The sequence below is a fragment of the Mastigoproctus giganteus genome, chromosome 12 (assembly GCF_048544385.1).
Source record: "Mastigoproctus giganteus isolate SK-2022 chromosome 12, ASM4854438v1, whole genome shotgun sequence".
Lineage (NCBI taxonomy): Eukaryota > Metazoa > Arthropoda > Arachnida > Uropygi > Thelyphonidae > Mastigoproctus > Mastigoproctus giganteus.
The window spans coordinates 5,365,241-5,392,648 of record NC_143586.1 but is presented as its reverse complement, the minus strand read 5'-3'; the positions used below and the strand labels follow the sequence as shown (position 1 = coordinate 5,392,648).

General features: G+C 36.8%; 1 protein-coding gene across 9 annotated transcripts in view; it reads right to left on the bottom strand.

The window, feature by feature from the left end:
• Positions 1-1,585: 1,585 nt before the first annotated feature.
• LOC150076647 (myosin heavy chain, muscle-like) overlaps positions 1,586-27,408 on the bottom strand; it is a 138,992-nt gene continuing 113,169 nt past the window's right edge. For 8 of the 9 annotated variants that reach the window (XM_090386356.1, XM_090386357.1, XM_090386350.1 and 5 more), the window contains exons 31-43: positions 27,014-27,092; positions 22,830-23,075; positions 22,392-22,588; positions 21,856-21,988; positions 19,127-19,343; positions 17,341-17,581; positions 15,904-16,225; positions 13,800-13,931; positions 13,424-13,663; positions 13,008-13,208; positions 10,395-10,550; positions 9,540-9,612; positions 1,586-2,334 (exon numbers count right to left, since the gene is read on the bottom strand). In XM_090386356.1, coding sequence (XP_090242482.1) covers positions 9,565-9,612; positions 10,395-10,550; positions 13,008-13,208; positions 13,424-13,663; positions 13,800-13,931; positions 15,904-16,225; positions 17,341-17,581; positions 19,127-19,343; positions 21,856-21,988; positions 22,392-22,588; positions 22,830-23,075; positions 27,014-27,092 — 2,212 coding nt within the window. In that variant the 3' untranslated portion in view covers positions 1,586-2,334; positions 9,540-9,564. Of the gene's footprint in view, positions 2,335-9,539; positions 9,613-10,394; positions 10,551-13,007; positions 13,209-13,423; positions 13,664-13,799; positions 13,932-15,903; positions 16,226-17,340; positions 17,582-19,126; positions 19,344-21,855; positions 21,989-22,391; positions 22,589-22,829; positions 23,076-26,393; positions 26,473-27,013; positions 27,093-27,408 lie in introns of all 9 variants that reach the window. The other variant, XM_090386358.1, reaches the window with a different exon arrangement.

The following is a 27,408-nucleotide window of genomic DNA, read 5'->3' as shown; positions in this document are numbered from 1 at the left end:
TGTTTGGTTGTAGAGCATTAGGGACTAAGGCCATATTGCTCCGTGTATATTGTCTGTAAATTGCGTATGTTCTCAGGTCGATTTTCTGCGAAAAACCATTCTACTTTCTCCTGAGACTGACTAATTCAACCACGTTGTAAAAAAGGCCCGTAAAAATTCCTCACGTCATCGATGGGGTTCGAACTCTGATCTTTTCCAGCCGGTGTGGGAGAATGGCTATCCTACCAACTGTGCTATCCACGAGGGCTCTTTGTATCGCCCTTTACTGAAACAGCAAAGTCCAGCATTTTGTGAAATTTTGTCACAAAATATGCGATGGTATGATGTTAAATCAGAATTCAACTTGTCACTTAGTTACAAATGTTTGGATAATTAATTCATGGTAGAATTAAAGAAGAAATAATTTCATTAAGAGTTATGACTTTCATCGGCTAGAAAGATTAAAATCACTGTGTCGACACGATTTGTTTATATAAAAACGTTTTTAATAAAACAAACATTCCCTGATAGCAGAGTGGTTATAATCACTGTCCTCCACACAACAGGACCTCTGTTCGAGTCCGTCAATGATGTCAGGAATTTTATGGGTCTTTTTCACAACTTTCTCAGGTAAGGCTAGCATTTTTTCTACCAGGAACCGGAATTTTTCATCCAGTAAGCAGAAAAATTGACCACAGAACACGCGCAATTTTAGAGATAATATTGGCGCTTCATTACATTAGTTGCTTTGGCGATTAACACACATTAATAAAACAATCATTTGTGATCTCCCGCTATGAATAAAGGATTATGTATTTATTTTTAAGTGTTCTTTATTTGTAGTGTAATTAAGGTCTGCGCGAGTAGCACAGTGGTCACCATCCTCCCCACACCGAACCCGGGCCTTTTCGGGTGGAAAAGGCCCGGGTTCGAATACCGTCGATGATATGAGGAACTTCAATGGCTTTTTTCACTCTGTGGCTGAGTTAGTCGATCTCAGGCGTGGACAGTAAGGTTTTTCCCCCAGAAACTGGAGTTTTTTCGTCCAGCAAAACAGGAAAATCGACCAGAGAACATACGAAATTTACAGACACATTACATAAATGGGTGTATAGAAGAAATTATGGGCGGCCCTAATATAATAGTTTGAGTTGTAGCGTAATTAAGGGTAATTCATATGAAGGGAAGGTCTATTACATGAGAAATCAGAATATGCAGTAAATATAACCATAATAGGCGTGTGTATATTTTTTCTGAAGCAATTCCCATTTTGTTTAGTCCATAATTAAAATAAGAATACCAGTCTTGTTGTTATTAATTAATACTATTGTTTTGTAATTGAGTTTACTGAATCATAACCGAATCAAATATAGAAGCTGCAGTTTGCTCTTCATCTTTGTTTTTTACAAATATGTTTAATGCATGCATTTGTAGGATAAACAGAAATGAAGCTTTCATTTGTGCGTTTGCACAAATGTTCTGTAAACATTAAGACAGGTTTTAATTATACAGTGATAAAATATATTTTTAAATAAGAGAAATTTATAAGCCATGCAAGAAATGAAGTTGATATTTTGTCTTGTAATATAAAATGAAACAACAAGCATTTTCACAGCCCAGTACCCTTTATTTAATAATTAAAAACTTTTTATCCAAATGAAAAACATCAAAACATTACACAGCCATGGTTAGTACACGCTGTAAACACAGTATAGCAGCAGCTAAAATACTGCTAAAATCACCCCGAAGCCACATTTGTTCCCTGAAGAGACTATGCAAGCTTTGGAATGGGAAAAAACTAACAGTGCAGCAGCAGTAGCAAGCTTCAATAAATACAGCTAGAGCACAGATTATATTGAACACCGAAATGAAACACATCACATCGTTTACACAGAGCAATTCACAGGATTTTTATTTTCCTTTCGAAAATATCAAGTGAAATACATTCTCACTCTTATACTCTGTAAGAAATGAATACAAGCTGTCACATGGGGCTGCTCCTCCCGTCGTCAACCTTGTGTGTCTGTTAATGATTCGATAATCGTTATACAAAGATGAGTATTTGGATTGTTCTGCTTATAATACATAAAAGATGATTTCTTCAGTAGAGAGAGAGAGAGAGAGGTAACACTTTACATATATTCTATTCTATCGGTAACATCCATAACCAAGCAAACTAGTAGCACAGATGAAGCACAAGGAACGGCCAAGGGTATGGATTTGGTAGGTTGGTAATGCCAGGCTGGTTTAAAAGTCGGTATCGTCCAGCAGTTCATGAGAGGCAATTTTGCGCATTGAGTAAGGCATTCCATGGTAGGTTGTACAGGCATCGGGCATCTTGCTATGCAAGGAAGGCTGAAAAAAAAAAAAATAAATAAATAAAACCAAAGAAATTTAGGAATTGTATTATTCAAGGCTAAACTCGTTCTTCGATTTGAATTTTCTTCTAAAACTCTAATATACAAAGTTCACAAAATACAGAGCAATGAAAATAGAATTTTAAAGCTTTGTTTTTAAACAACAAAAATTAACCATACACTTAATGATAATTTAATAAGAATACCATTCCCCACGATACAACTAACTCTGTACGTATGAGAAGAATGATAATGCAGTTCCTAGTTGCTCAGCACATGGTGCATCGGACATTTAGTCTCGTCAAGAACAGGAATAACCCTTCTGCACGTCATTGCTGTCTACTCATCGCAGAAAGAACCCGTATAGTGGGTAAGAAGAACTAGTCTGTTCCAACGATTCCTAGTTTCATTGGTATCATGCAGATGACAGGACCAAGCTATGATGAAAAATGAATCCATACTGCTATTGTGCCTGATGGACGAATCGCAGTATGGTGAGAACACATGCAATGGGGCATGCTTTATCCAGAGATACTGAGGATTAATGCGTAATGGCAGAATCCACTAACATGTCGCAAACCAGATGAAGTTCGTCGTGGAGAATGTATACTTTGGCGATAGTTATTTCCAGCAGCTAGTGTTCTTGCTGATGCCAACCAAACAAGATATGTCACATGTATTTCATTACCGATTCTAATAATTTATAGCTTACTTCAGCAGGATAATGTTCCATTTTATTTATTTATTTCGTATGATGTGATCAATACACGAAGGAACCAGTTTTTTCTTGCTTCCTTCGTGTATCGTGGCCGGGATATCCAACCAACCGGTTGGTTCGGCACCATCGTGATATCCAGCCCGAGGCGGGAATCGAACCCGCGACCTTTGGGTTGCTGGGCAGGCACTTTACCTACCCGGCTAGCCCGGTCGGCATAATGTTCCATGTTATAGAGGGATGGCATGGAACATGATGTGGTTAAAGAAACATTACAGCGATCTTTCCTCGCAGAACAGTCATTACATTTTGGTATCCATCAAGAGCCTAACTTTCATGCAGATGTACTTAAAATGTACATCAGGCTTGTTAATACTCTCGAAAAGAAGTTCTGGTCGGTTCGTGGACTGTATTAACAAGTTTGCGAGACAGCAGGAATTACGAATTTCGAAATGTACTATACCTACTGTACTCTGCTTTTCATGGGACCAAGAAGTATTTACAGTGCTTTTTCGTACCGTGATCTGTTATTGTTACTGACCTTCTTTCTATCTATCACTATGATCAAGAAGCTTAGTGTGTAAAGCACTTTAATTATTCAAAAATTTTAAATGTTTTTTAAATTATTTTGTGAAGTTGACTGCACTTTCTTGAGAATTGCCATTATAAGAGTAAGAGCTCAAGACACCCAGTGAATAAAAAATTCAAAGAATTTTTTCTGTAGGAAAAGTGTAGGAGGAAAAAAATACAATCTTCTGAAGCAACGAAAAAAAGCTAATTGATTTCTCACAACACTGTAAAAGCCTAAATATATTGTCCAATTCTAAAGGCATTGAGAAATGTCCTAAGAAGAAAACAATGTCACACTACAAAGCATAACCATATACTGCACAACTGACAGCAGACCGGTTGGAAAAGACTGGTTAGAAGACTTTATAGTATCGCTCATAATAGCCCTGATTTTGCACCTTTAAATTTCCATTTATTTCTTCTCCTTAAGCGAGCTCTTTCAGGAAAACATTACCTTAACAAATATGAGGTTACACAGCAGTGCGATAGTGTTACAAGCACCATGACATATTCAAGAAGGTATCGAAAATATTAGACTTTCCTTTCACTTTAATATTTGAATGGTCTTGGCGATTATGTTCCAAAGTAGATTGAAATAGACGGAGTAGTCTGTTTGTAAATACACGCAATTTCTCTTTTTTCTATCTTATACTTTTGAATGTGAAAAATAGTAAACTTTATTTTCCGATTTTTCATCATTGTAGTCTGTGTGGCCGAATATATTGGAGGAATGCTGCCGGTGTCTTAGTTCATGGCTAGAGAAATCGAGTGATGCCTTTTACAACTGGAGTGGTGTTTCTACTCAGTTGTGCAAAGAGGCATAGCATTATTATGTGGCATTGATTGGTTGGTTTGTCCGAATGTGACAAGACCATAATCGTGTGAATAGGTCATAATCCCGAAAGTTCAGGCGAAACCGTCTTCATTTGTAATCGCTGATGAAAAGGAGAATAGCAAATTAGTAATACTGGTTGTTTATTAATGGAACAGAGCGCTTCATGGGGGGAATGTTTGCTGACGGGCTTCAGCCCCTCCCCCAAAAGCAAGCAAAATGAATAAACAAAACTACCAAGTAATATTTTCCTAGTTAGAGAAGCGCTCTGATCTTTAGCCTTCTTTAAAGAAACATCCTTTTTGCGCATTTGTATGGAGCTCACTCCATTTTTTTGTAGTTAAAAAACAGTTTGGAAGTCTTCCTCACAATGTGCCCAAATTTTGTGACTTAGTGCGAGTTCAATTCGCGATTTTACGGAAGTTGGTCTTTTATTGAAAGATTTAAGTTTATTTTGAAGCGCTTGATGTACAAAGAACTGACACTGTTTCCCTAGTAGAGGAAGAATGGAACCACCGTTGATTTCATTTTTCACACTGATGGACTGGCAGCATAAAGTCAGTCCATCGATATCACATTTTCCTCCACACCAAACCGTGACACATCGAATTTGTGACAGGGGCCATTGAAAAATGCTGTTCAAGAATATAGGGTCCGTCCTGGGTCAAGAATGTACGGTTCTTTTATGCCCACATTATGGACGACATCGTTATCCACAAATCAATCTAAACTGCTGTTATCGTTTTAAAATGGAACCACTATTAATCATCTAAAAGGTGAATTAGCTATTTGTTTTATACGCAGGGCATCGATGTAACAGCTGTTTCAAGACACTACTTTTTCAGCAGCCGATGATTAACTTCTGTTAGCAATCTTAATGCTGATATACCTGTGAATAACGTATCGAATCTAAGTGGGTGGCCAAGCGGCATACAGAAGAAAAACTTCCAATTAAACTGGGCTGCGTTTGTCACTATGTTGCGGTGATTACGGTGCCCGCCTAATAGGACATTGTCCACTGAATACTGTGGAAATTCTAAAGATAGTATCCAAAACAGAGAAACTATCGTTCTTTCTGAACATGAGTATCTGCAGCTTATAAATCGTTATTAAGTTTCATCTCTCCTGAACTTGAGCAATCCAGCTTGAAATATAGTCGATGACTGAAGCGTCGAAGTGCAGCTTCTTATATCTCAAAGACGAAATTTTTCTGCCGATAATACAGTTGATCAGATGGTTTCAGCATACAAAAACGTTGGTATATCATTAAATTGCCAGATACTGAAGAATAACTTTGTAATTGCCAGTTTTGTATTTAAGATTCCCAATAGCATAGATGTTATCTAAACGGCAACTTGTAATTTAAGTGGACACCTAGAAATTTAGTGGATGTAATTGAGAAACGTGAATGGTAGAGATTGAAAAGGGAACAGAGGATTCTCTATAAACTTCATCCATTAGAGGAAGAGGTAGTATTTAAATATTGATGCTGATCTTACACATACCGAATTCCTTCCGAAAAATAAAAGGAAAATGGCTAAGAGGTTTCGTGTTTGAAGAAACAGTGTATAATTGTTATTCGAAATATTTTATCCTTATTGATTGTTGAATTCCCAATTAAAAAATTACATTTGAATTTAAAGAATGTTTTTAAGACAGTAGGCGCGAGGAATCAGGGCAGTTACTAATATTTTCAGATTTATTCAAAATAACTGAATAATATTAAAAAATTCCAGTTCAATCAACCATAGGCACTGTTACTCACAAGGAGCGAAGAAGAAGAAAAGTTAAATGTTTCAGCTTCTATTTCTTTTTCTTCTTTTTTTTTTTTTTGACGCATATTAATATTACCTACTAATTCATCTGCCATTTCTTGCAACACCTCTGGCCTTTTGGCAATTGCCAAAAGGCCAATTTCGACTTGGCCCATTCGTAGCGAACATACTCGGGGAGAAATTTCGTGCCATTTGTAGCAAGTATCATTCTTTCCAGCGTGAAGTCTAGAAAGAACGACGTACACTTTAATCGTGAATAGTCCTCAAACTTTTATGGCCTAATGTTGGATACGAAAAGGTTCTAATGGTAACAGTTGCTGCGCCAAGGAGAAGGCAGAAAAATAACTGGATGTGTTATCTCCGAATCTGACATAACTTTTGACACATGCCAAATCAAGTAGCTGAAGAAATTTTCTTCAAATCAAGTACAAAACCGGACAAAAATTACAAACCTATATTCAATATCTAGTAGGCGCCTTTTACCTGAATTACAGCCCGTACAGGTCGTGGTATGGATTCCCCTAGGTGTCTGACGGGCTCTAGCTCCAGATTTGACCATTCTTCCATCAGAATATTTGCCAACTGCTGCTGCTGCTATATTGTGGTCAGTAGAGGAAGCCGAACTGTCCCTTCCAACATGTCCCAGACAGTCTCAATTAGATTCAGATCTGGAGAAGATCGATTAGGCAGCCAGGGCGCCACTTAAACGTGCTCCAAACATCACCTGTCTTCCTCGTGAGCGGTTCGATTAAAAGAACCCCAGGAAAGCATATAGTATTTATATGATACCAAGAAACATGTGATCATACCATGTGACAAATTACATTTGTATACTGTACGTTTATCTTGTTGACACCAATTGCAAAAGGTTTCCAATTTTTTTGGCCCGTGGGTGTATAATGCAATATAAAATATTTAAAAATATTCATTAGTACTGGACAGTTGTCTACTGGAAAACTGTAACTTCATTCATGTCAGCTTAATTGGGCAAATATTGTGCGCGTAAAAGCGTATTATCAGTGAAAGTTTTCACTATTTTTTACGATACTCTGTTCCTTTGCCTTATCCTTTTCTGTTCTCGATCAAAAAAAGGCTAAGAATCCTTGTTGTATTACATTGGAAAGACGTCCTATATTTTCTGTATATAATAAATGTCATATAATTTTATAAATTTGGTCTCTTTTCTTTTGAATGTTTATCTGGTCTGCGTAACGTATTTTCTATATCTTTCTTTTTGATTATGCACTATATATTTGCATACTACAGCCTTTCTCTCTGCAATGGCTCTTCTCGTTTTTAATTGTAAACGTAGAAGCGCTAATTCTGTCATAGGATTGTTCTCTGTATCCTGGAAGGGACTAATTTCATCATAATTATGCACCATGTGATCTGGGTGTCACGTTCAGGAGTGATTTGGAGAGCATGACATGTTCTCTTCCTTGTTCCACTAAATTACGAGGTCGAAATCTATTGGAACGTTTGTGGGATGCTCTAGTGGATCCTTCCACCCTTCGATCTGCATCATTGAACGAATTGTCCTGATGCGTAGTCCATGTTGAGGAGAATCTTGAGAGAAATGCAGACCTACACCATAACACGATGGTGTTGTTTTCAAGGACACTGCTCACTAAGTACAGAATATTTAACAGCAATTTGTATTGATAAAAAAAAAACGCAAAAATATGGTATATTATTTCATATATCCGCTGTTAAAATAGCATTAGGTTGGAAAACACATGCATAAATGAATGCATTTAAGTAGTAATCTACTGCATGAAATTAGTATTGTGTCATTATACTTATCATTGAAGAAGGTGAAAATCATAATTTCACCTCCTTCAATGATATTAAAATCATATTTTGTAGTGTCGTGAATTGCTTTTGCAAATATTTGTCAATATTTCAATTGGCCAAAGTTTTGGCAAATATTTCACAGTAACATGAATAAGAAATCTTTGCCTGAGAATAATTATCAGAATTTAATGTTTCTCAAACCATTTGTAAATGGAATGTTTCTCCTTTTTCATTTTCATATCGACAGATTTCAGCATCAGTGAATTCAGAAAAGTGTTTCAAATTTATGATGTTTTTTCTATTTTTTAAGGAAAAAAAACAACAAGAAATTTCAATTGCATGCGCTTACCAGCAACTTGCAGAGTTTTATTATTATTATTTTTTCCTGTTTCGCTGATAAAAACGTATAGCTAACTCAAAATAGCGGTTCCATTTGCATTTTAAAAACGATCTTCAGTTAAGATTAATTACTGTATTTAATAACCACTCAACCACCTGAAATTAACAATATAGTTTATCCCAAATCACTATATATTTAAGGTGACGTTTCAGGCACATCTTACCGATAGCCATCATCAGACCATGCTGCTGACAGACTCTACTTGCCGATGCTGCCAGAAATGTGACATGCACATCAAGTTGCTAGCAGCATTGGCAAGTAGGAGACCTTCAGTTAATGTTTTTTGGAAAATCTTTTCGCCTCAAGTGGAAATTTCTATTCTGTAGCTTTATGGTCTTTTGGGAGAGCCTCTTGTCATGACTGTAGTTGAGTCGGGAAGTTTGGTGTTAGAACTTAGACAGATATAATCATGTGTCATGACACGTAAGTATATCATGCTTACGTATAACATGTGCTCTGTTTTCGATATGAAACATCCGAGTTTCTGGAAGAAAACGAATCCTCAATGAAAATCCCAATTTGATGTCGATTTGATTTCCCACTAAAAAGTGTAGTAAAATTATACTTTTTAATGGGAAAGTTGGCTGACATTTTGGAACATTACGTTGTATATGTGAACGGGGTTTAGTTTCCTTATTCAATATGTGAGATTATAATCATTCTCCAAAATATTAGTAATATTACGGTTAGTATATTAAGTAACAAATCTGCTCCTTTGAATGAATTTAAGAATTACCATGCTATATTGAATTGGCACACTTCTAAAATCTATAGGAGCTGACCTTTTTCTTTCATGTAATTAGTAAAATTTTCTACTTTATAATGGCTGATGTTAGCTTTGCTGCTGAACTGCAAATTGTGCGATATTTAAATAGGCACTTATATAAGTAGTTCATTACAAGCTCACTTAAAAATATGAGAATAAAGCAAAATGCTAGGCAATACAATCTTAATAGCCAAAACTGTGTTTACTTTTCGGAACTTATAAACACACTTTTGGTAATATTTTCATAAGCCGAAATCAAATTAAGTTGAGCTTTGCAAATGAACACCTTGCATCTGTTAGTGTCGTGCTCTATTGGCCATTTGCCCAGACCAAAAATGACGTCTTTCTCACCTAGAGGAAGTCTACAGTGGAAAGTTTATTCTTCATCTGCTACTTTGGCTTTAGCTCGAGGCTTCATAACAGGCTGTAGAGAGAGAGAGAGATAGTGAAGACAAGAATGAAGCAATATAGGAATGACTGAGATTCGGACAGAACATTAATTTAAACTAAGAAACATTCTAGAAAAATACTTAGGAATTAGCCGAACGCTGTTGCTAGCGGTCCAGCCTTGGAAATCGAATAGTTATCTATTGTAATGGCTGTTAAGTGGTTATGACCATCTAGCATCATAATCATTAAGGGGTCGCTCAGTTTTATTTAATTATATTTCAAACCAGATTGGCCAAATAATTTATTCACACGAAATGTCTTACGTCACATCTTCATTATTGGTGAAGTTCCATCTGAAGTACAGAGGGGAGGAGAAACTCGATCAGCTGATATACAGCAAGGAGCATTAATTAAAAGCCGAATTTTAAATTACAATAAGGAGTGTGGTAGTTTTTGCAATCATATGAAGAATCGTAAAATAATGAATGTGTCTAGTTTAGGTTGCGTTAGTTGGAGGACTTATTATAATTTTAAGAAATAATCTAATCAAGTCATCAAGAAAAATCGTCGCGAAAGCGCTAGAGTTGTTCTGGGGATGAATCTGGCCCGCGGTTGGCTACCAGGTTTAGCTACTAAACTAAATTTACTCAGGATATTTTAAGACTTTTTTTTTCTTGCTTGAAAATAAATACATATTATTTGTAATAATAAATTTATATTACAATGAGATATTTTACTGATTATTGTAGAGCAGCTGAGAAATGATGGAAGTCTAACAAAGTACAAAAATCGCAAATCACGTATCTATGAACTTACCCCCGGACTCATTCCCCTTCCAGCAGATGCTGAGCTACGGTTCTTTGCTCTTAGTTTTGCAAGTGCATTCTCTGCAATGTCGGAGCGTTCTTCGGCATCTTCGAGTTCCTGTTGGACTTTTCTAAATTTGGCCAAGTTAAGTGCTGCAATTTCCTCCTGAAATATGAAAATATGAAAGTTTTTAATTGATGTTTAAAATAATTTCTTGCAGTTATCTTGTAAGCTTTACTGGACCACAAATATCGTACCACAGCAATTGCTAAACAATAATATATAGTCGTAATTTACTTATGACCATTCAACTAGCAACCGTTATAACCATTTCATTTAGCTTTCTTTCAATAATATTTATTAAAAATTATCGGACAGATCAGCGGATGCCTCCTGTATTTATGGGCCCTTAAGTTTTGCTAATTTTTGCACTGTGGTAGTTACGCCCTTGCTCACGCGATTTGAAAAACAGCAATTAAAATGGATCTGTGTATTAGAAGCATCGGAAAAGTCCACCACCATTTCTGTAAATTGCATGTGTTCTGAGGTTCATTTTCTGTTTGCTGGACGAAAAATCCGAGTTTCTGGAAGAAAAATTTATGCTACCCTTGCCTGAGACCGACTAACTCAGCCACGTTGTGAAAATGCCCATAAAAATTCTTCATGGCCTCGACGAAACTTGAACTCAGGTCTTTTCCACTGGTGTTGAGAAGACAGCGATTCTACCAACGGTGCTACCCACGAGGGCCCTGTGATTGTAGTAAGTAAACATTATTTTAAGCTTTCAGTTTGTTGGTATCTCGATTTCGAAGTTTTCGCATAACACTAGCTAACAAAATTTTTTTATACGTCTGGGGCAAAAGTTGCAAATTCTAAAGTAAATTGATCTCCCCTGATTCCAGAACTACCAAAATTAGGTATCTATCACATCTTCATTGAAAGATATACTAAAATTTTACTAATTTAATGAATAGCTAATATTCAAATATCATAGAATAATAAATGTGCCTTCTTAGAAATGAGTCATTCATTTCGAAATATGTTAATCAAACATAATGTATTATACACATTATTTTCCCTTAAAAATGTTTGCCGCCCAGAAAGTTTTTCTTATAGTCCATTTAGCTTTCCCTCTTAAGATGTTGTTGTTGTTATTTGGTTTTTAGGAGCATTAGCAACTAAGGCCATGTTGCTCCGGAGGTATGCGGTGGTCATTCCCTGACCTTTCCGCATCCTCCGTATTTGGTGGTCACGGGCTCGAACCCCGGTCTATCAACAAGCGTGTGCTACGCACTGCTGCTCCTGCCCTCTTAAGAAAGCAGCAATGTAATTTACAGGCCCCCCCCCCCTCATAGTTAACGCAGTTGGTATAATCACTGTCTTCCCACACCGGGTGGAAAAGACTTGAGTTCGAGTCTCATCGATGACGAGAAGAATTTTTATGGGCCTTTTTCACAACGTGACTGAGTTACTCGGGCTCAGGCGAGGGTAGCATTGTTTTTTCTTCCGGAAATTCGGTTTTTCGTCCACCAAACAGAAAATCAACCTCAGAACACGCGCAATTTACAGACAATATACATGGAGCAATATGGCGTTAGTCACCGATTCTCCTAAAACCCTACAACAACATCTATGAGGGCTTTCACTGTTGTAACCTAGGCGTTCAGCTTGCCCTTTAGATAAGTTTCAATCACGAACTAAGTCATTCAACTCTTCTTCAATAATTAAGTATAGCGTGTTTTAATTTTTTTGTTGGTAGTCCAAATCTGTGTAAGTGGACGCCCCCAGCAAAGTCTGCAACGCAAGAATCCTGGTTATATATATACCCATGATATTTGGGAATCTGGTATTGGTAGGTATTCATTTTGTAGAACACGCCTTATTGCAGATGGTGTGTTAGGTTATTTGACGCTGTGCTTGTAGTTTTATGGCCTTCCCTGATTTTTATTTTTGTCCTGAAGAAATAGCACTTCAATATGGTTGCCACGCCATAGGAACAGCAAAAGCATATTTTTAATTTTTCCATTTAGGCGCATTCTCAGATTTGTGCTGCAGGTTACAAATAGCACGTATGTGGAACCATAATACAAACAGTATGTATGTGGAGCTTTAACGAAGGTTTGTCTCGATTATTAACCCTGCAACCAAAGAACAAAGAATTTGCACGTTTAGTAATACTGTAGAGGTTGGTAAACCGTCCTCTCACACGTAGTAGAAATTGAAGGTCATTTCAGGCTGCAAAGGGTTTTTCAGACACTTTCTTGGTGATTCAGACACCAAGTTAAACAATTTAACAATAAAATGCTTAGAAAAAAAAAAGAAACAAATATTACTGTACTTGTATGCAATAGATATGCAGATGAACTGTACACATATTTACAGTATAAGTCTTTTCATTGCTGAGAGAGAGGGAGACAAACAAGGTTAAATATGGTAACCCTCCAACATTACTGTCATCTATGAGAACATGCAAAGCAGATCAGCGTAAAAATCCTTTTTCACCCTAGTCTTCTGGGACATCCAAAAGGAGGCCCAAATTAAACTTGCTCTAAATTGGTAAATATTGAAATTTAATGAAATTGAAAATTGATTTAATTTTTAATGCGAAATATTGGTACTTACGGCCTCTTCAACTTGTCTCTTGTATGTTTTAATTTTCTGTTGTAGTTTGTCTACCAAATCTTGCATACGTTCATGATTTTTACGGTCCTCTTCAGCTTGGAATTGAATTTCTTTAATCTTCCTTTCAGATTTCCTGTAATTCTTGGCAGCATCTGCATGGCGGCGTTGTTCATTCTCTAATTCATTCTCCAACTCGCGGACCTAGAGAAGAAATATTTCTACTGAGAACATGGAATTTTATTATGTTAGAAACTATGAAATTATTGCCACACAATTTGGATAAATCATGATGCTGTTAAATATGACAGATGCACCTGTGGATGCATCTACCCATAAGAATGTCACTTTGCGACATTGCAATGGATAGTGATGCATCCACAAGCAGAAAATATCATTGAAGGAGGCAAATGGAGTACCTTTTGTTCTAGTTTTTGTATTATCTTCTTGCCTCCTTTGAGTGCGGCTGCTTCAGCTTCATCCAACCTGACCTGCAACTCCTTCAGTTGTTGTTCCATACCTTTCCTCATCTTCTCTTGTTGTAGTGCGTGCTCCTGTTCCGACCGTAGTTCATCAGCCAGTCGAGCGGCATCAACCATAGCCTTTTTAGCTTTCTCTTCTGACTGTTTTGCTTCATTCAGCATCTCATCCAAGTCGGCCTGAAATGGAGATAAAACAAATAGTGAGTTATCACGCGAGTTTCAAACGTGCCAAAAACAATTTCAGTAAACCGTCGTGTTAATGAAATAATTAAAAAAATAAATGAAATGAAAACAGCGCTTTCTTAATACTTACATGCAAAGCTTGCATCTCTCCCTCTAGTTTGCGTTTGGCCATCGATAGAGAAGCTGTTTGGGCTACGAGTTCGTTGACCTGTTCATGGAGGTCATGAAGTTCTCCCTCAGCAGAACGTCTAGCCCGATCAGACTAAAAAAGATATTAACGAATTAACATAAGACTGTCTACAAAATGATGATGGCAGTAAAAGCATTTATGTCTAATGAGATTGTACAAATAAATTCCAGTTATGAATATTTGTCCCAATGTGTGCTGTAATGGATCATATTGTTAATTTTTACTTTAATAAGATGTTCTGCAGACTTTATGATCAAACAAATACAATGCTCTCTAAAGATCGGATTGGCACCTGCTTCATAATGTCTTCCCCAGCCCTAAATTTATTTATTGAGTTTATATAAATTTATATAAAGATTTGATCGAAAAATCTGGAGTTTGGTAAGTTAAATTACAACATTAATTAGATAAGGAGATATAGATACTGTCTAAAAGAAGTTTATTAAATTGGAGAAATCGATAAACGGTTTGAGAATAAATTTTCTTGTCGACCATCAACAGTCCAGACAAACACTAAGTAATATCAAAGCTTATACTAAATCAACAACATTCAATGAATGTCCCACAGAAAAGTGGGCCAAATTGAAATAGTTCAATAAAGTAACGCTATTCTGCCTTTCTCAAGTCATTTCCAGAGAGCTAAAGGGGACGCCGGTACAAAGTGCACGACGGCCCCTCCCCCTACCTTTATATACTCTGAGTTGGTTGTGCATTAGCAATACCTACCTAATACCTCATGGGGCCCAACTTTTGCCCGTAACACATCCCGTACACGTCTTGGCATGGACTCCATAAGGTGTTGAGGGATATCTTGTGATAGTGCTATTCATGCGTTGCACAATATATCCAGTAATGCCGCGCATCGTCAGGTGGATGGTCGTAGCATTGAATGTCCTTTTCGATGCTTTCAAATGGAGGAAATTTATTGTCATATTCCTTAAACCATTTAGCAAGCTTCTTGGCCTTGTGGCATGGCGCGTTATCTCGTTGATAAACGCCGAAGTCATCTACACTGTCATGGCGAAGGGATGTACTTGGTCGGTGACGATACAAAGGTAGGGATCAAGGCATTAGTTAACGGTGATCAGAGGATCCATGGGCATGCCACGCAAACAGTCCCTAAACCATAACACTTCCCCTAGCCTGCGAACAGTGCATCCTGTGCATGGTTTCATGTTACACTTCTCAAAATGCGAATACGCCATCAGCATGATGGAGTTGGTCCAATTTGTTGGCCCTTGAGTCTCGCAGTGAGAATGGATACCAGTGAAGGACATCAACTTCCATAGCGTATACTATAACTAATGTACGGCGCATAGTCCATCTGGATATTGGTCTTGGTCTATTCTTACGTTCTATTGGATGGTAATTTGGGCGGCCATTGTGTTGCATCGTTGCTGTGTTATGATACACACGACGCTCATCATGTGTGTCGACCACACGTGGTTGTCCCACATGTGACCTTTGGGTGTGTGTTTGACTCCTGTTGAGTCAACACATCTGTATGAGTGTGTCCACATATAGATGTAAAGTTAAACAGCGAATAATCAATTTTAACATATAATAAATCAGAAAGATAAAAATTAATAAAAAAATTTATTAATTTATTTTAAACATTTTAAACTTGTAGGTTTTTTGCCGATTATTAAATATGAAGTTAATTATTTAAACGATCTCAGCTGATTAAGGTCTCAGCCATACCTCTCGAAGAATTACGGGCCGGGTACTGAGCCCCTCTCCCTTCATCGGGTGTAGTCGTTTTTAAAGAGCCTAAGCAAAGCGCTGTCACTGACACTGAATGGACAACGTCGTTCCTCGACTGTCAAGATAAAACCTAACAGAGTAGTGTTGTTCTATAGAACTATTTCAATTTATTAATAAACTGCGTTGAAACAGTATCCTGCTTCTTAATTACATCTTAAAATGGTACCAAATGGTCTTAATTTCTTTAATGTATCTATCTTATTCAAACTGTAACTAGATCAGTTTATTTATATTCCCGCGATAGTTACCTATCATAGAGATATAAATAAGTTTTGCCTACCTGTTCCAGTAGCGTTCTGCTTTCTTCTAGTTCGCCTCGCAATGCATTGCATTGCCTTTCTGACATGCCGTACTGTTCCCGCAGCTCTTCCCTTGCCCTTTGTTCTTCTTCGAATGCTTGTTGTAGTTCCTTCATTGTCTGTTGGTACTTCTTGATGTTCTTCTGGGCTTCGGCGTTGGCTTTGTTGGCATGATCGAGAGCGATTTCCAGTTCATTGATGTCACTCTCCAGTTTTTTCTTCATCCTTAGTGCTTCAGCTTTACCTCTAGCTTCGGCTTCCAAGCTGGCTTGCATGGAGTCGATTGCACGCTGGTGATTCTTTCTGTTAATTAAAAGGAAATATGGTTTATGTCCCACGTAAAATTTGAATTTACTGGAAGCGTGTTAGGGTCAATAATAAAAGAAAAAGCTCTCAAATATTTACATGAATTCTAAATCGATTGCGAGTTAAAGCTTCTTGAAATTTTGCTAATCAAATAAAAATCACCCAGACATTTTATTTATTTATTTAATAACCGAAAGAAGTTGGTGTTGTCCAGTGAGCCTACACTAATACGGTATTCTGGAAGGAAAGGCAAAAATTTTTGATTCAAAGAGAGCCCTCGATCTTCTTCCGAATGAAAGAGGGAAAACAAGGAAATAGTATCCCACATTCTGAAATGGCAAAATTTCTGCAGTTATTAATATAATTGAGTATCCAGTATGGAGTGTTTTAAAGTAACGATGAAGTGTTATTCCAACTAGGTAATGGGAATGTTGAAAGCTCTGTCAAGGTCGGAGAGGATGGCGTTAACACTTCTTGAAATGGTTCAAAGATGAGCAGTAGAATAGTAAGGGTTGCAAGGGATTGTATCTACAAGAAAGATAGTCTAAGATTGGAAACAGATCTAGTAGTAGTTATCTGAGGAAGAGGGTAGATATGATTTTAAGTGTATAAGACTAAAAGAGATGAGCAAACTGGGTAGTATAGTCTCCTGTGGAGGAGAGACAAGGACCATGAGTAATAATTTTAAACTAAAGGGCCCTACCAATAGATTGGATCTCAGGAAGCATTCTTTTGGACAACGAACAGTTGACAGCGGGAATAAATTACCTCCAAGGATGGCTGCAGTTTAAAATTTAGCGAAATATCAGGAAGAACTGGAAAGATACTTATCAGTCGATGGTACATGAAAAACTACCAGCATCCTTGCGTCATTTGGTAATTCCAATATGTGCATCACACTCTGTTTTGAAATGGGTTATTTTCTTTATAATCCATGCACCACTGAAAAATGTCTGTCACACTTAAATAGAAAAAGTTGGTAATGATTTTAGTTTTGATTTTGAATATTCTCGTACTATGGTGGGACAAATTCATTTTATCATGCAAACTTTCAGAGCAACACGGATCACACGATACTTTATGAATACGTTGAGCAACTCGTGCTTCATTACCTGGTGTTTTCGAATTCTTCTTCTTTATCTTGTAGCCTCCTATCAATCTCTTGTCTGATTTGAGAAAGTTCCAGTTGTGCCCTGAGTACTTTGTTTTCTTCTTGTTCTAATGCAGCTTCTGCTTCCTCTAAAGCTGCCTGCAGCTCTTCTTTCTCCATTTCTAATCTCTTTCGTGCCTTCTCAAGTTCGTGTGCACTGCGTCCACCCTCACCGAGTTGGTCCATAAGATCTTTGATTTCATCTGAAAAAAGAACGTTCAGTGTTAAATATTATAGAAATAAAGTGGAACTTCTACGTACATCTCAAAAGAAAAAAAAAACAAAATTTAGATCTTAATTATATCGTATGCATCCTTGGGTATCAGTAAGAATCTCGAATCTCTAAAGGATGCGAGCATCGTTAGTGGGAGCAAGTTAATATTGTAGCTGCGCATGAACTCTTTAGCTACGTTGAGGCCACTAAATGTGGATAAAGAGCTCATGTACCTATCTGAATCCATGTGTCTAGACGGAGTCGTAAGTGGGATTGGTAAATTGGGAAGCTACTCTGGGAAGAGAGACGCAACAGCACGCACAGGCCCTTCTGAATTGTGACAGGGAGCATGCTTTTAGGAACTTTCCTTTCTGCAGATATACTTCAGCTTCTAGTGCCTGGAAACTGCACTAGTGTCCAAAATTTAAGTTACAACCATAAAATCTGAGATGTCAAAAAAAAAAAAAAAGTATGGACAAAGGATAACCGTACTTAAATGGAATCTATCAAATATTTTTTTTTTTTTTTTTGTTTTGAATTTTTGTGAGTATTATTATAAGACTCGAGTATTGAATGAATACCTGCTGTTTCCATGAACCATAATCATGAAATCATGATAATCTAAAATTGAGCAGCCAATTTTGCATAATTCAGCGGACATCGATTAGCGTTTCTCAACAGTCTGGTCTTGTCTTTTTATAGGCCTCCAGCCATGAATAAATATTCCAAATTCGGTTTCGCCATCTTACACAGAGGAACAATGGCATTCTTATCCTTACTTGCAAAGATCATATGAATCATAAACAAACCATGTTTCCAACTGAGGAATACATCAGCTTTTGACAGACCTTGAGTAAGCTGCAGTTTAATACTAATTGGTCTAAAATCCTTCAGAAAATTGAAGTTTTAGTTTTTAATACTGGTTTAAGAAATATTGCTTTCAGAGATATTTGGAAGTATCCCAGCGTGAAGAATTTCTCTAAATATGTAGGATGACATTAAATATTAATTTGCTGCAAATTTAGATCGCAAACGCAGGAAACTAGTGAGATCCAACGATTCGTGTGACAATTTGTTGAGAACTTATCAGTTTTTGCTTGAGATCTTGATTGATGACAGCATAATTGACATATTGTTGCTTAAGTTCGGTAATTCCTTCTTGTTGCATATGGTTTCAGCCAACCATTGAAAGAAGTCTTCATCGAGGATCACTTTTGTGGTTTGCTTATTACAAATTCTCTTACTTTGGGAGAGTTTAACTTTAGGAAGTTTGCTCTATTTGTTTTTTAAATGAGGTTTGATGTTATTGCTATTTTTTCATCTGTATAGTTTTTGTTTCTTGATGACTGGTTGCTTTACCACGAAGCTAATTATTATTAGATCCGAGTTATAAACCAAAATCTATGTTATAGGTTTTACGTTTCCTGTGGAGAAAGCGATCTGAAAGGATAAATGTTTTATTGAATTTCAAAAATATCAACATATTATCAGTTAAGTCTGTTTATGATTCAGGATTTTTATCGTTCAATATTACCTTGAAGGTTCTTGTTCTCTCTCTTTACTGCTTCATATTGTTCTTGGCTTTCCTCGTACTGGGAACGAAGTTTAAACACTTCAGTAGAATAATTTCTGCACTCTCGTTGTGAGGCATCCAGTTCAGCTGCTAGGTCATCCACTTTCTGTTTCCATTCTGCAATGACCTTATCGAAGGATTTCTGTTTTTTGTCCAGGGCGTTGGCCAAAGCGTTTGCCTAAAATGTACAAAAAATCTTTTGAAAAAAATATTCACGACAGAGCTGTTTTGATAAAAAAAATAATAAAATAAATTATATTTTATAATAGAATTTAGTTAAAGCATCTTACTAACATACTTTCTGTTAACTTCTAAAAATATTACATGTTTTGATGAACCGATGCTTCAGTTATAAAAGATGATCCAGCAAATTTTCGTTTATTACCCTTTAAAATTAAGGAAATAGTCTCTATTTTGTTGTTCACAAGTAACTTAAAGGATCTAAACCTTTACAATATAAAAATAATCACAATGAGTTTAGCACATAAATGGCAATATGCGAGGCAGAATATTTCAAAATTAAATTATAATTAATTAAATTTCTTTATTACTGCTAAGTACGGTACAAGTATGGTACACTAGCCGGGTAGTGGAACCCGGGTCGGTTATTAGCTGCGATACCACATCAACGACAAGATAAAATGAATTGTGCCTTCTGAAATGTCTCTTTGGGTACCCCTGTTGTGCTGGGATACAGTATTTGTCCGACTGCAGCCTTTACATTTTACTGCGCAAGTCTTGTCAACCTCGATTAGTATCTTGTTTCGACGAGCTATTTCCGAACATAGGATCGCCGTTGACTGGACTGTATTTTGGGTGTATCGAGATTGGTCCAATAACCAAATAACATCCAGCCAACAGCGATCCTCTGTTCGGAAACAGCTCGTCGAAACGAGACACTAATGGAGGTTAACAAGACTTGAGCAGGATAAAGAAAAGGTTGCAGTTGGACAAAGCCTGTCAGCAAAAAAAAAAAAGTATGTACCGCTACAGAGGACTCAGGAACACTAATAATGGACGCTGGAAAAATGGAAAGCATTTCCTGGTCTGAGAAGTCCTGGTTCCTTCTTTTTCACGCTGTTGGGAGATCGAGAATATGGTGAAAACTGCAGGGGTTTTATGGACCTACTAGGCATCAAAAATGCAGGTTGATGTCTGGTAGATTGCGGTCTAATGGCGTGGGGAGTGTTTCGGCCCCTTTATACTAGTGGAATAACGTTTGGATGTCACAGGTTATCTGTAATTTTTTTCTGACCAGACATCCTTTCATGTCTGCAGCGTATCCATCTGCGAATGGGTTCTTCCAACAAGGTCTGTACAATTCTGTGTCAAGTCTGTACAATAAAGAAATGTTTAAGAAATGGTTTACCGAATTTACCTTTTCCGCTTCGATCGACATGTCCTCCAATTCTCCATGTCACAAGACTAGAATTGTACGGATCTGGTTCGAGGAATATGAAAATGAATGCAGCTAGTTGTGGTGGCCTTTCAAGTCACAGATCTCAATCCAATTTGAGCACTTGTGAGATAAGGTGGAACCAGCCATTCCGAGTAGAAATTGGCATCCATCTAATTTGCAAAAATTGTGGGAAGCAGTTGAGTCAACATCAGAAGCGGCTCGTGTGATGTATGGGGGTGCTGCTTCTTAAAGTTACATTAAATTGCGTTGGTTATAAGACATAGATAGTAATAATAATAATAATAAGCAAGTTAAAAATGGCACAAAACGTTAACTGGTCACTTCAATACTGGTCAATGTTCAGTATTGACTTAACACTGATATAATTTGCTTAATGGGAATTGGGGCTCCTCCGTAGCCAGGTGGGAAGGAGCAGCAATGCGTAGCACACGCTTCTTGATTAGACCGGGGTTCGAGCCCGTCACCACCAAATACGGAGGATGCGGAAAAGGTCAGGAAATGACCACCGCATATTCCGGAGCAATATGGCCTTAGTTGCTAATGCTCCTAAAAAAAAAAAAGAGAATTGGGGCGAATCCTGCGAATAACAAAAAGAACCGAAATTGTGGCGACACAACCTTCACGGTCAACGATCAAATTGGCACTGCTCGCTCCGCAGTTTCTTTGACTCGTTTTGTTTGTCAACTCTAAAAAATGAGTATTGGTAACCAGGCATTGGCACAACCAGTGGGAGCAAAATATGGAACTGTCTAGCGCACAGTTCGCCTACAGTTAAACTTCAAAGTTTAAAACGATTTCGTGTTTTTGTTCGTTTATTATTGAGATGATTATTGGAAATAGTTGTTTTCCGATGAACCAAAGGCCTTACGCTATGGTAGGGCCTGGATAGCCGGAGCTCCGTTTAATATTTGTATTAAATAAAGAAATTATTTTGTTTTGATTATTGTGAATAGAGAATGAGTATACTATATGCGGGCCTGTTAATAAAAATATTCTTGTGTTGCATTGTTTTTCGCAAGATTTCGTATAACTCCGTTCACTGTATATTTAGATTTAAAAAGCTGGCGTTGCTGCAGTTCCACAGTGCTTACCAACGAGTCGCCCCGGGTCAACATAGACTAGCATCCTTGTAACATACTTTTGCTGCCCCGTTGGGGCCATGGCACAATGAATCCATACTGTCATTCATTTATTAGGATAGGTGCTTAACAAAGTGGTCATTCAGTGTATAAATGCAATAAAAATATATGTTTAAGAAATGGTTATTTACCTTTTCCGCTTCGATTGACATGTCCTCCAATTCTCCCTGAAGTCTTGTTTTTGTTTTTTCTAGGCCACTGCATTTGGCATTCACTTGTTCGACGCATTCTTCGGCTTCCTGAAGTTTGGCTTGCAGTTTTCTCCTGAATTGGAAGAAAATGGTGTATAGATTTTTTTTTTTTTTTGTCTTTGCATGAAGAGGGATTTGTTTTTACCAAGAAAATACATCTACAGTTTTACTCTTTTAACTGAGAATTTAAAAATGTGCACTTTTTAGATTAATCAACCAAACATGACTATGGGTTGATCATAGTTTTTTCGTCTTTCATAATGTAATTCTTTCTCATATGAAAACGTAAACTAAGTAGAGTTGAGATGGATTATTTTCAAATAGATCCTTAGTTTTATAATTAGTAATTGATGATAAATGCGGTTAGTAGAAACCTTTTAGGCTAAACTAAGCAATAATTATTTCTTTATATAATCAATAAATAGATAATAATATAATACTGTTTCTAAATATTCTAAATAAAACTGTTTTCTTACCTGGCCTCTTCGATTTCTTCAAGGCGAGCTAAACCTTCACTTTCATATTTGGTTCTCCATAACTGGACTTCAGCATTCATCTTACTAAGTTGTCTTTGAAGATCAGCTTTGGCTTCCTGTTCTTCTTCTAATTGTTCCCTTAAAGTGTCCATATCGTGCTCCAAGTTTCGGAACCTTCCCATGGTAGCAGATCGTTCCTATTAGAAAATGGAATTGAATTCAAGTAGTCTGTCTTTGTTCTTACTGTAGTATGACATAATGATTATCACTAAGGCTTCATACATAATACATCAATCACACTGCATTCAGACTCGGGACAAAAGTTAAATCACCAGCCGGATATTGGAAGTATAATTTGTTTTACTCAGAAATTTTATACAGGTTTCTAATAAGAAATAACTTTAAGAAGATTAGATATATTAAAATCAAAATGCGTACCCTGCCCTCTTCATCTGCTGTCCTTTTTGCGTCTTCAAGTTGGCTCCCAAGTGACATTTTGAATTTGCTAAGTTGAGCTACTTGACTCTCAGCTTCTTCAAGTTGCCTTTGTAGTTCTGAATTCTCGTGTGCGAGTTTCTTCTTATTTGCGTCAAAGTCCCCTAACGACCGGTTGGCTTCATCTAGTTTCCCCTGGATTTCTTGCATTTGGATTTCGAGTTGTTTAGCCTGCTTTTCTGCGTTGGCCTAGTGGAAATAATGGAATAGTTTTGTGACATCTGTTTCTGTTAAAAAGGGTAAAATCTCTCTCTCTCTCTCTCTCTCTCTCTCTCTCTCTCTCTCTCTCTCTCTCTCATAAAATAAGCTTACTCACATATTTTCATTGTATGTTGAAAACCGATGTTTGAATATAAAAAACCCTACAGAGTTCCTTCGGTAACGTGTATTCCAACGTACCAATTCCAACTGGCACGTCTGTGAGAGGAGAACACAATAATTATAATTTTTATAATTAATGTCACCATGGAAACTGGAATTCTTCCGTAGAGGTGTGAATACCAGTATGTGGGCCTTTGGGGGAAGAGAAGAGAAGAGAAGAAACAATCTGTACAAATCTACTTTCATGGAAAAATCGCACTTTGTTAAACAGCAGTAGTGGTCTCAATTATTAACTTGTTTTTGCAATTAAGTAAATTCATTACATTTAGCCGTATTTTCAGTTATATTTATTTAAGCTCTGTTGGAAAAAAATGTTTGTAAAAAAAAAAGAAAATTGCCGAAATACACTGCTCGACAAAATTATCAGAGAACATGTATAAAATGTAGTGTAACTTGTGCAGCTTGCGATGAAGAGGGACGAAAATTGGTATGGTGATGTACCATTTACAATGAAATGAGGGGACAGCTAAAACCTTCGGACAGGTACAAGGGACATTATAGGTGTTGTATAAGAAATACCAAAAAGCTCACATTACAGAAGTCGATACAAAATATGGTCACATGACATCAGTGACAGGCCTGACAGTGGTGAACCATGCTCCATATAAGGGTGTCTATAAGATTTTGTGGAAAGATATCCCACTCTTCCATCAGCACAGACCTTAGCTCACCAAGTGACCGAGCAGCTGGCTGTCGGAGTGCAATCGACGTCCCACACACATGTTCTTCGATCGGATTTAAGTGTATGATTGTGCTGGCCACTGCAGTCGTTCGATACCTTAAGTTTCAAGATATCCTCCACCACTTGAGCTCTATGTGCAGTGGCTTCGTCGTGCATGAAAAGAAAATCTTGGCCAACCGCATCGCTAAAAAGTTGCACATACGGTTCGAGGATCTGTTCTCGGTACTTCTGCACAGTTACAGTATCCCTATCAAAAACATGAAGAGGGATGCGGACGTTAATTATTATTCCGCCCATACGAGAACACCTCCAACGTAAGTGTCCCTTTCTCTGATGTTCGAGTGTAGTGCCGCATTCTTCGTTGTCTCCAAATTAAATAACGTCTAGAATCTGTTAGTGTGTTAAAACGAGGCTCAGAGAACAGAACTGTTCCCAATTTTGTCCCACTTCATCAAAAGTTACACGTTTTCTACGTGTTCTGTTAATTTTGCCGAGCAGTGTATAAGAATTTTTATTGTATTCTATAAAATGATAGAATGTCAGTAATCAGTTGCTTAATAACGTTTCCACTAGCATGATAGATCATCTAATGGATATCGTTGGGAAGGATTTGTACACTAGTGATTTAAGTCTATCTGAAATTATGAAAAGTAAGAGCAGCTATCAGGTAACAAGGGATCATCGCATATATGCATATTACTGTAAATTGGTGGAACATACTTCGAAGGAAGTATGCTTTTTCTAGAAAACAGAGAACACACATCTCGAGGTCAAGAATTGGTCCACACATTATTTATTAATTTCATCAATATACTCGTATATATATCGTATGCATATATATCCATTTTTCAGCAAATAGGTTGAATAGTTTGAAAGTACGAATGAACTGTATGTGTTCATCTAATGGTGTTCATTCAAGAAGGTCCATGCCAAAGTTACATAATTATGGGAGATTGTCATCAAGTCCCATCCAAATGGCTTTAGAAGCTAACACAGTGGAGTAAAACTATCAGCTAATAAACATTGATTGTAGTAGTAATAGGATTTTTAGGAACATTAGCAACTAAGGCCATATTGGAAGGCCATGCTACCTTGCCTGAGACCGATTAACTCGGCCATGTTGTGAAAAAGCTCCATAAAAATTCCTCGCGTCATTAACAGGATTCGAACTCAGGTCCTTTCCACCCAGTGCGGGGAGGACTGCGATTGTACCAACTGTGCTACCCACGAGGGCTAAACAGTGGCTGGTCTGCGCAGTAGCACAGTGATTTCATAACCGTCCTCTCCACATTGGGTGGAAAACGCCCGGATTCGAATCCTGTCGATGACTCAAGAAACTTTTATGGTCTTTTTTAAGTCAGTCTCAGGTCTAAGTCAGTCTCAGGCGTAGATAGCAAGGTTACCTTCCCCCGGTTTTTCATCCAGCAAAACAGACAAATTGACCAAAGAACACACGCAATTTATAAACACAATAGACATGGGTAGATGAAATAACTTTCCGGATGATCCTAATAAATAGTTTTTTGAACATTGGTTGAAAACATAAGTGATGAAATTTAAAATGTGATCACAGTTCCACATATCCTGGGAAGATGCTATTGAAATTATTTATGTGGCCAAACTGACTGGTGGTGATAAAAGTTTTTTCAATTTTATGAAAATTTTAACGTCTGATTTTGCTTATTAAAAGAGGATTGAACATGAGATTACTCAGTATACTGTAATAATAATTTTAAAGTAATTTTATTTTAGATTCCAAATACTTTTGCTCGTTTTAAATCGCCAGGTGAGGTGGGGTGTTTATCCTGCTTCGCAGATGCACAGATAGAAAATAATTTAGAAGAAGAAAAGGTTGCGGTGGAGTTGCAAGATTGAAAAGAATAGATGAGCAATTTCTAACGAACACGTCAGAGGATTGTCCTATGGGTAAAGGGTTAATGAATGTACACAGAATTTTTTGATATAAATGTTTCTGTTACTAGATTGATTATTATGATCAGAAAGCAGAGTTTTTTTAGATACAGGATCGTGGTCTGAGTAAAAAAGTAATAGATAATTCTCTTGTGAGAAAAGTTAGAGTGGGATTAAGTGAAATTGCTTCGAACTGCCATAATTCAGTATATATTAAAATCAAGGCTAGAATTAATTCGGAGCATGTTTTCACTTATAATTAAAAACCCTCTGTAATTAGACATATTGTCTTCATTTTTACTCTACCTGGAGCATGGAACTGTTCGAAATTACAGGGATCTTGTGAATCGAAATGATAAAAATCCCAATCAAAGACCGAAAAGGAATTCTGCATGTATATAGGAGATATATTTTCTACTAGTACTTTTAATCAATCAGAATTTGAAATTAAAACAAAAATATGCAGTTACATAATAGAAAGCTCATTTACTTTAACATTTATCATGCTCATATAAACCACGAAGTTCACATACCTGTCCCTTACTGGTGTGATCCAAAAGTGATCGCAGATCTTCATTTTCAGCAGCTAGGCTAGTACGTTCCTTGTCTAATCTAGTTTACATAAGGGAGGAAGGGAGATGGAGGGAAATTATTAATCACAGTTCTACACACTATGTACATGCTTTATTAGCGACAAACATAGGAGAATGTTGGAGACCGCGTGATTGCACACAAGATGTCATCAAAAATAGCATCCTGAACAATGAATACAAAAAACTTGTTCAGAATAAAATCAAAAATAGCTCTTCAAAACAAAATAAAAAAATATAACAGCAATAAGTCAAAAAATGCAATTTTTCCCTTCTGCTGGGTAAAAAAATTTATAAAAATGACAAAAATGTACTCATATTTCATCTGAGTGTTGATATCAAAAATTGTGAAACTTCTCTTCGTGATGTACATTGGGTACTGACACAGTTTGTGCTCATGCAGCTGCATGATCTTCCACGGGATCATTTAATTAAAAATGAGGAAAAACATGATGAAATGATCGCAGCAGCTAGATTTCTGATATTCTGTGTTAACATGCATGCGTGGGAGGTGTCTAGTTATTTCACGACACACAGAATTGCCACTTAAGGTAGATTTTTACCTTCTCTTTATTAACATGGTCCACACTTGATCGAACGTCATCCAGTTCTCCCTTCATCTGGGATTTCTCTTTCTCCAACCTGCAGTCAGTTAGATATTGGAATTAAAATATTCATATTATGTTATCAGTTCTTTCATTTCCTCTTCATAATAAATCAATAACTATTAAGAAAATATTTTTCCTTAATAACTTTTAAAAAATTGGTTGATTAATTTATTCAATTTAAATTGTGTGTGGATTGTTTATGATACCATCATTGATTGCTGTTCATAAAAATCGTGATTTGTAGCTTAAAACAAAATCATTTCTTCAATATTAATCTCTTTAAAATAATTTTTACTTTACCAATTTTTTTTAAAAATCGGTACTTTCTTCAATTTTGTCTTTCAGTTTTC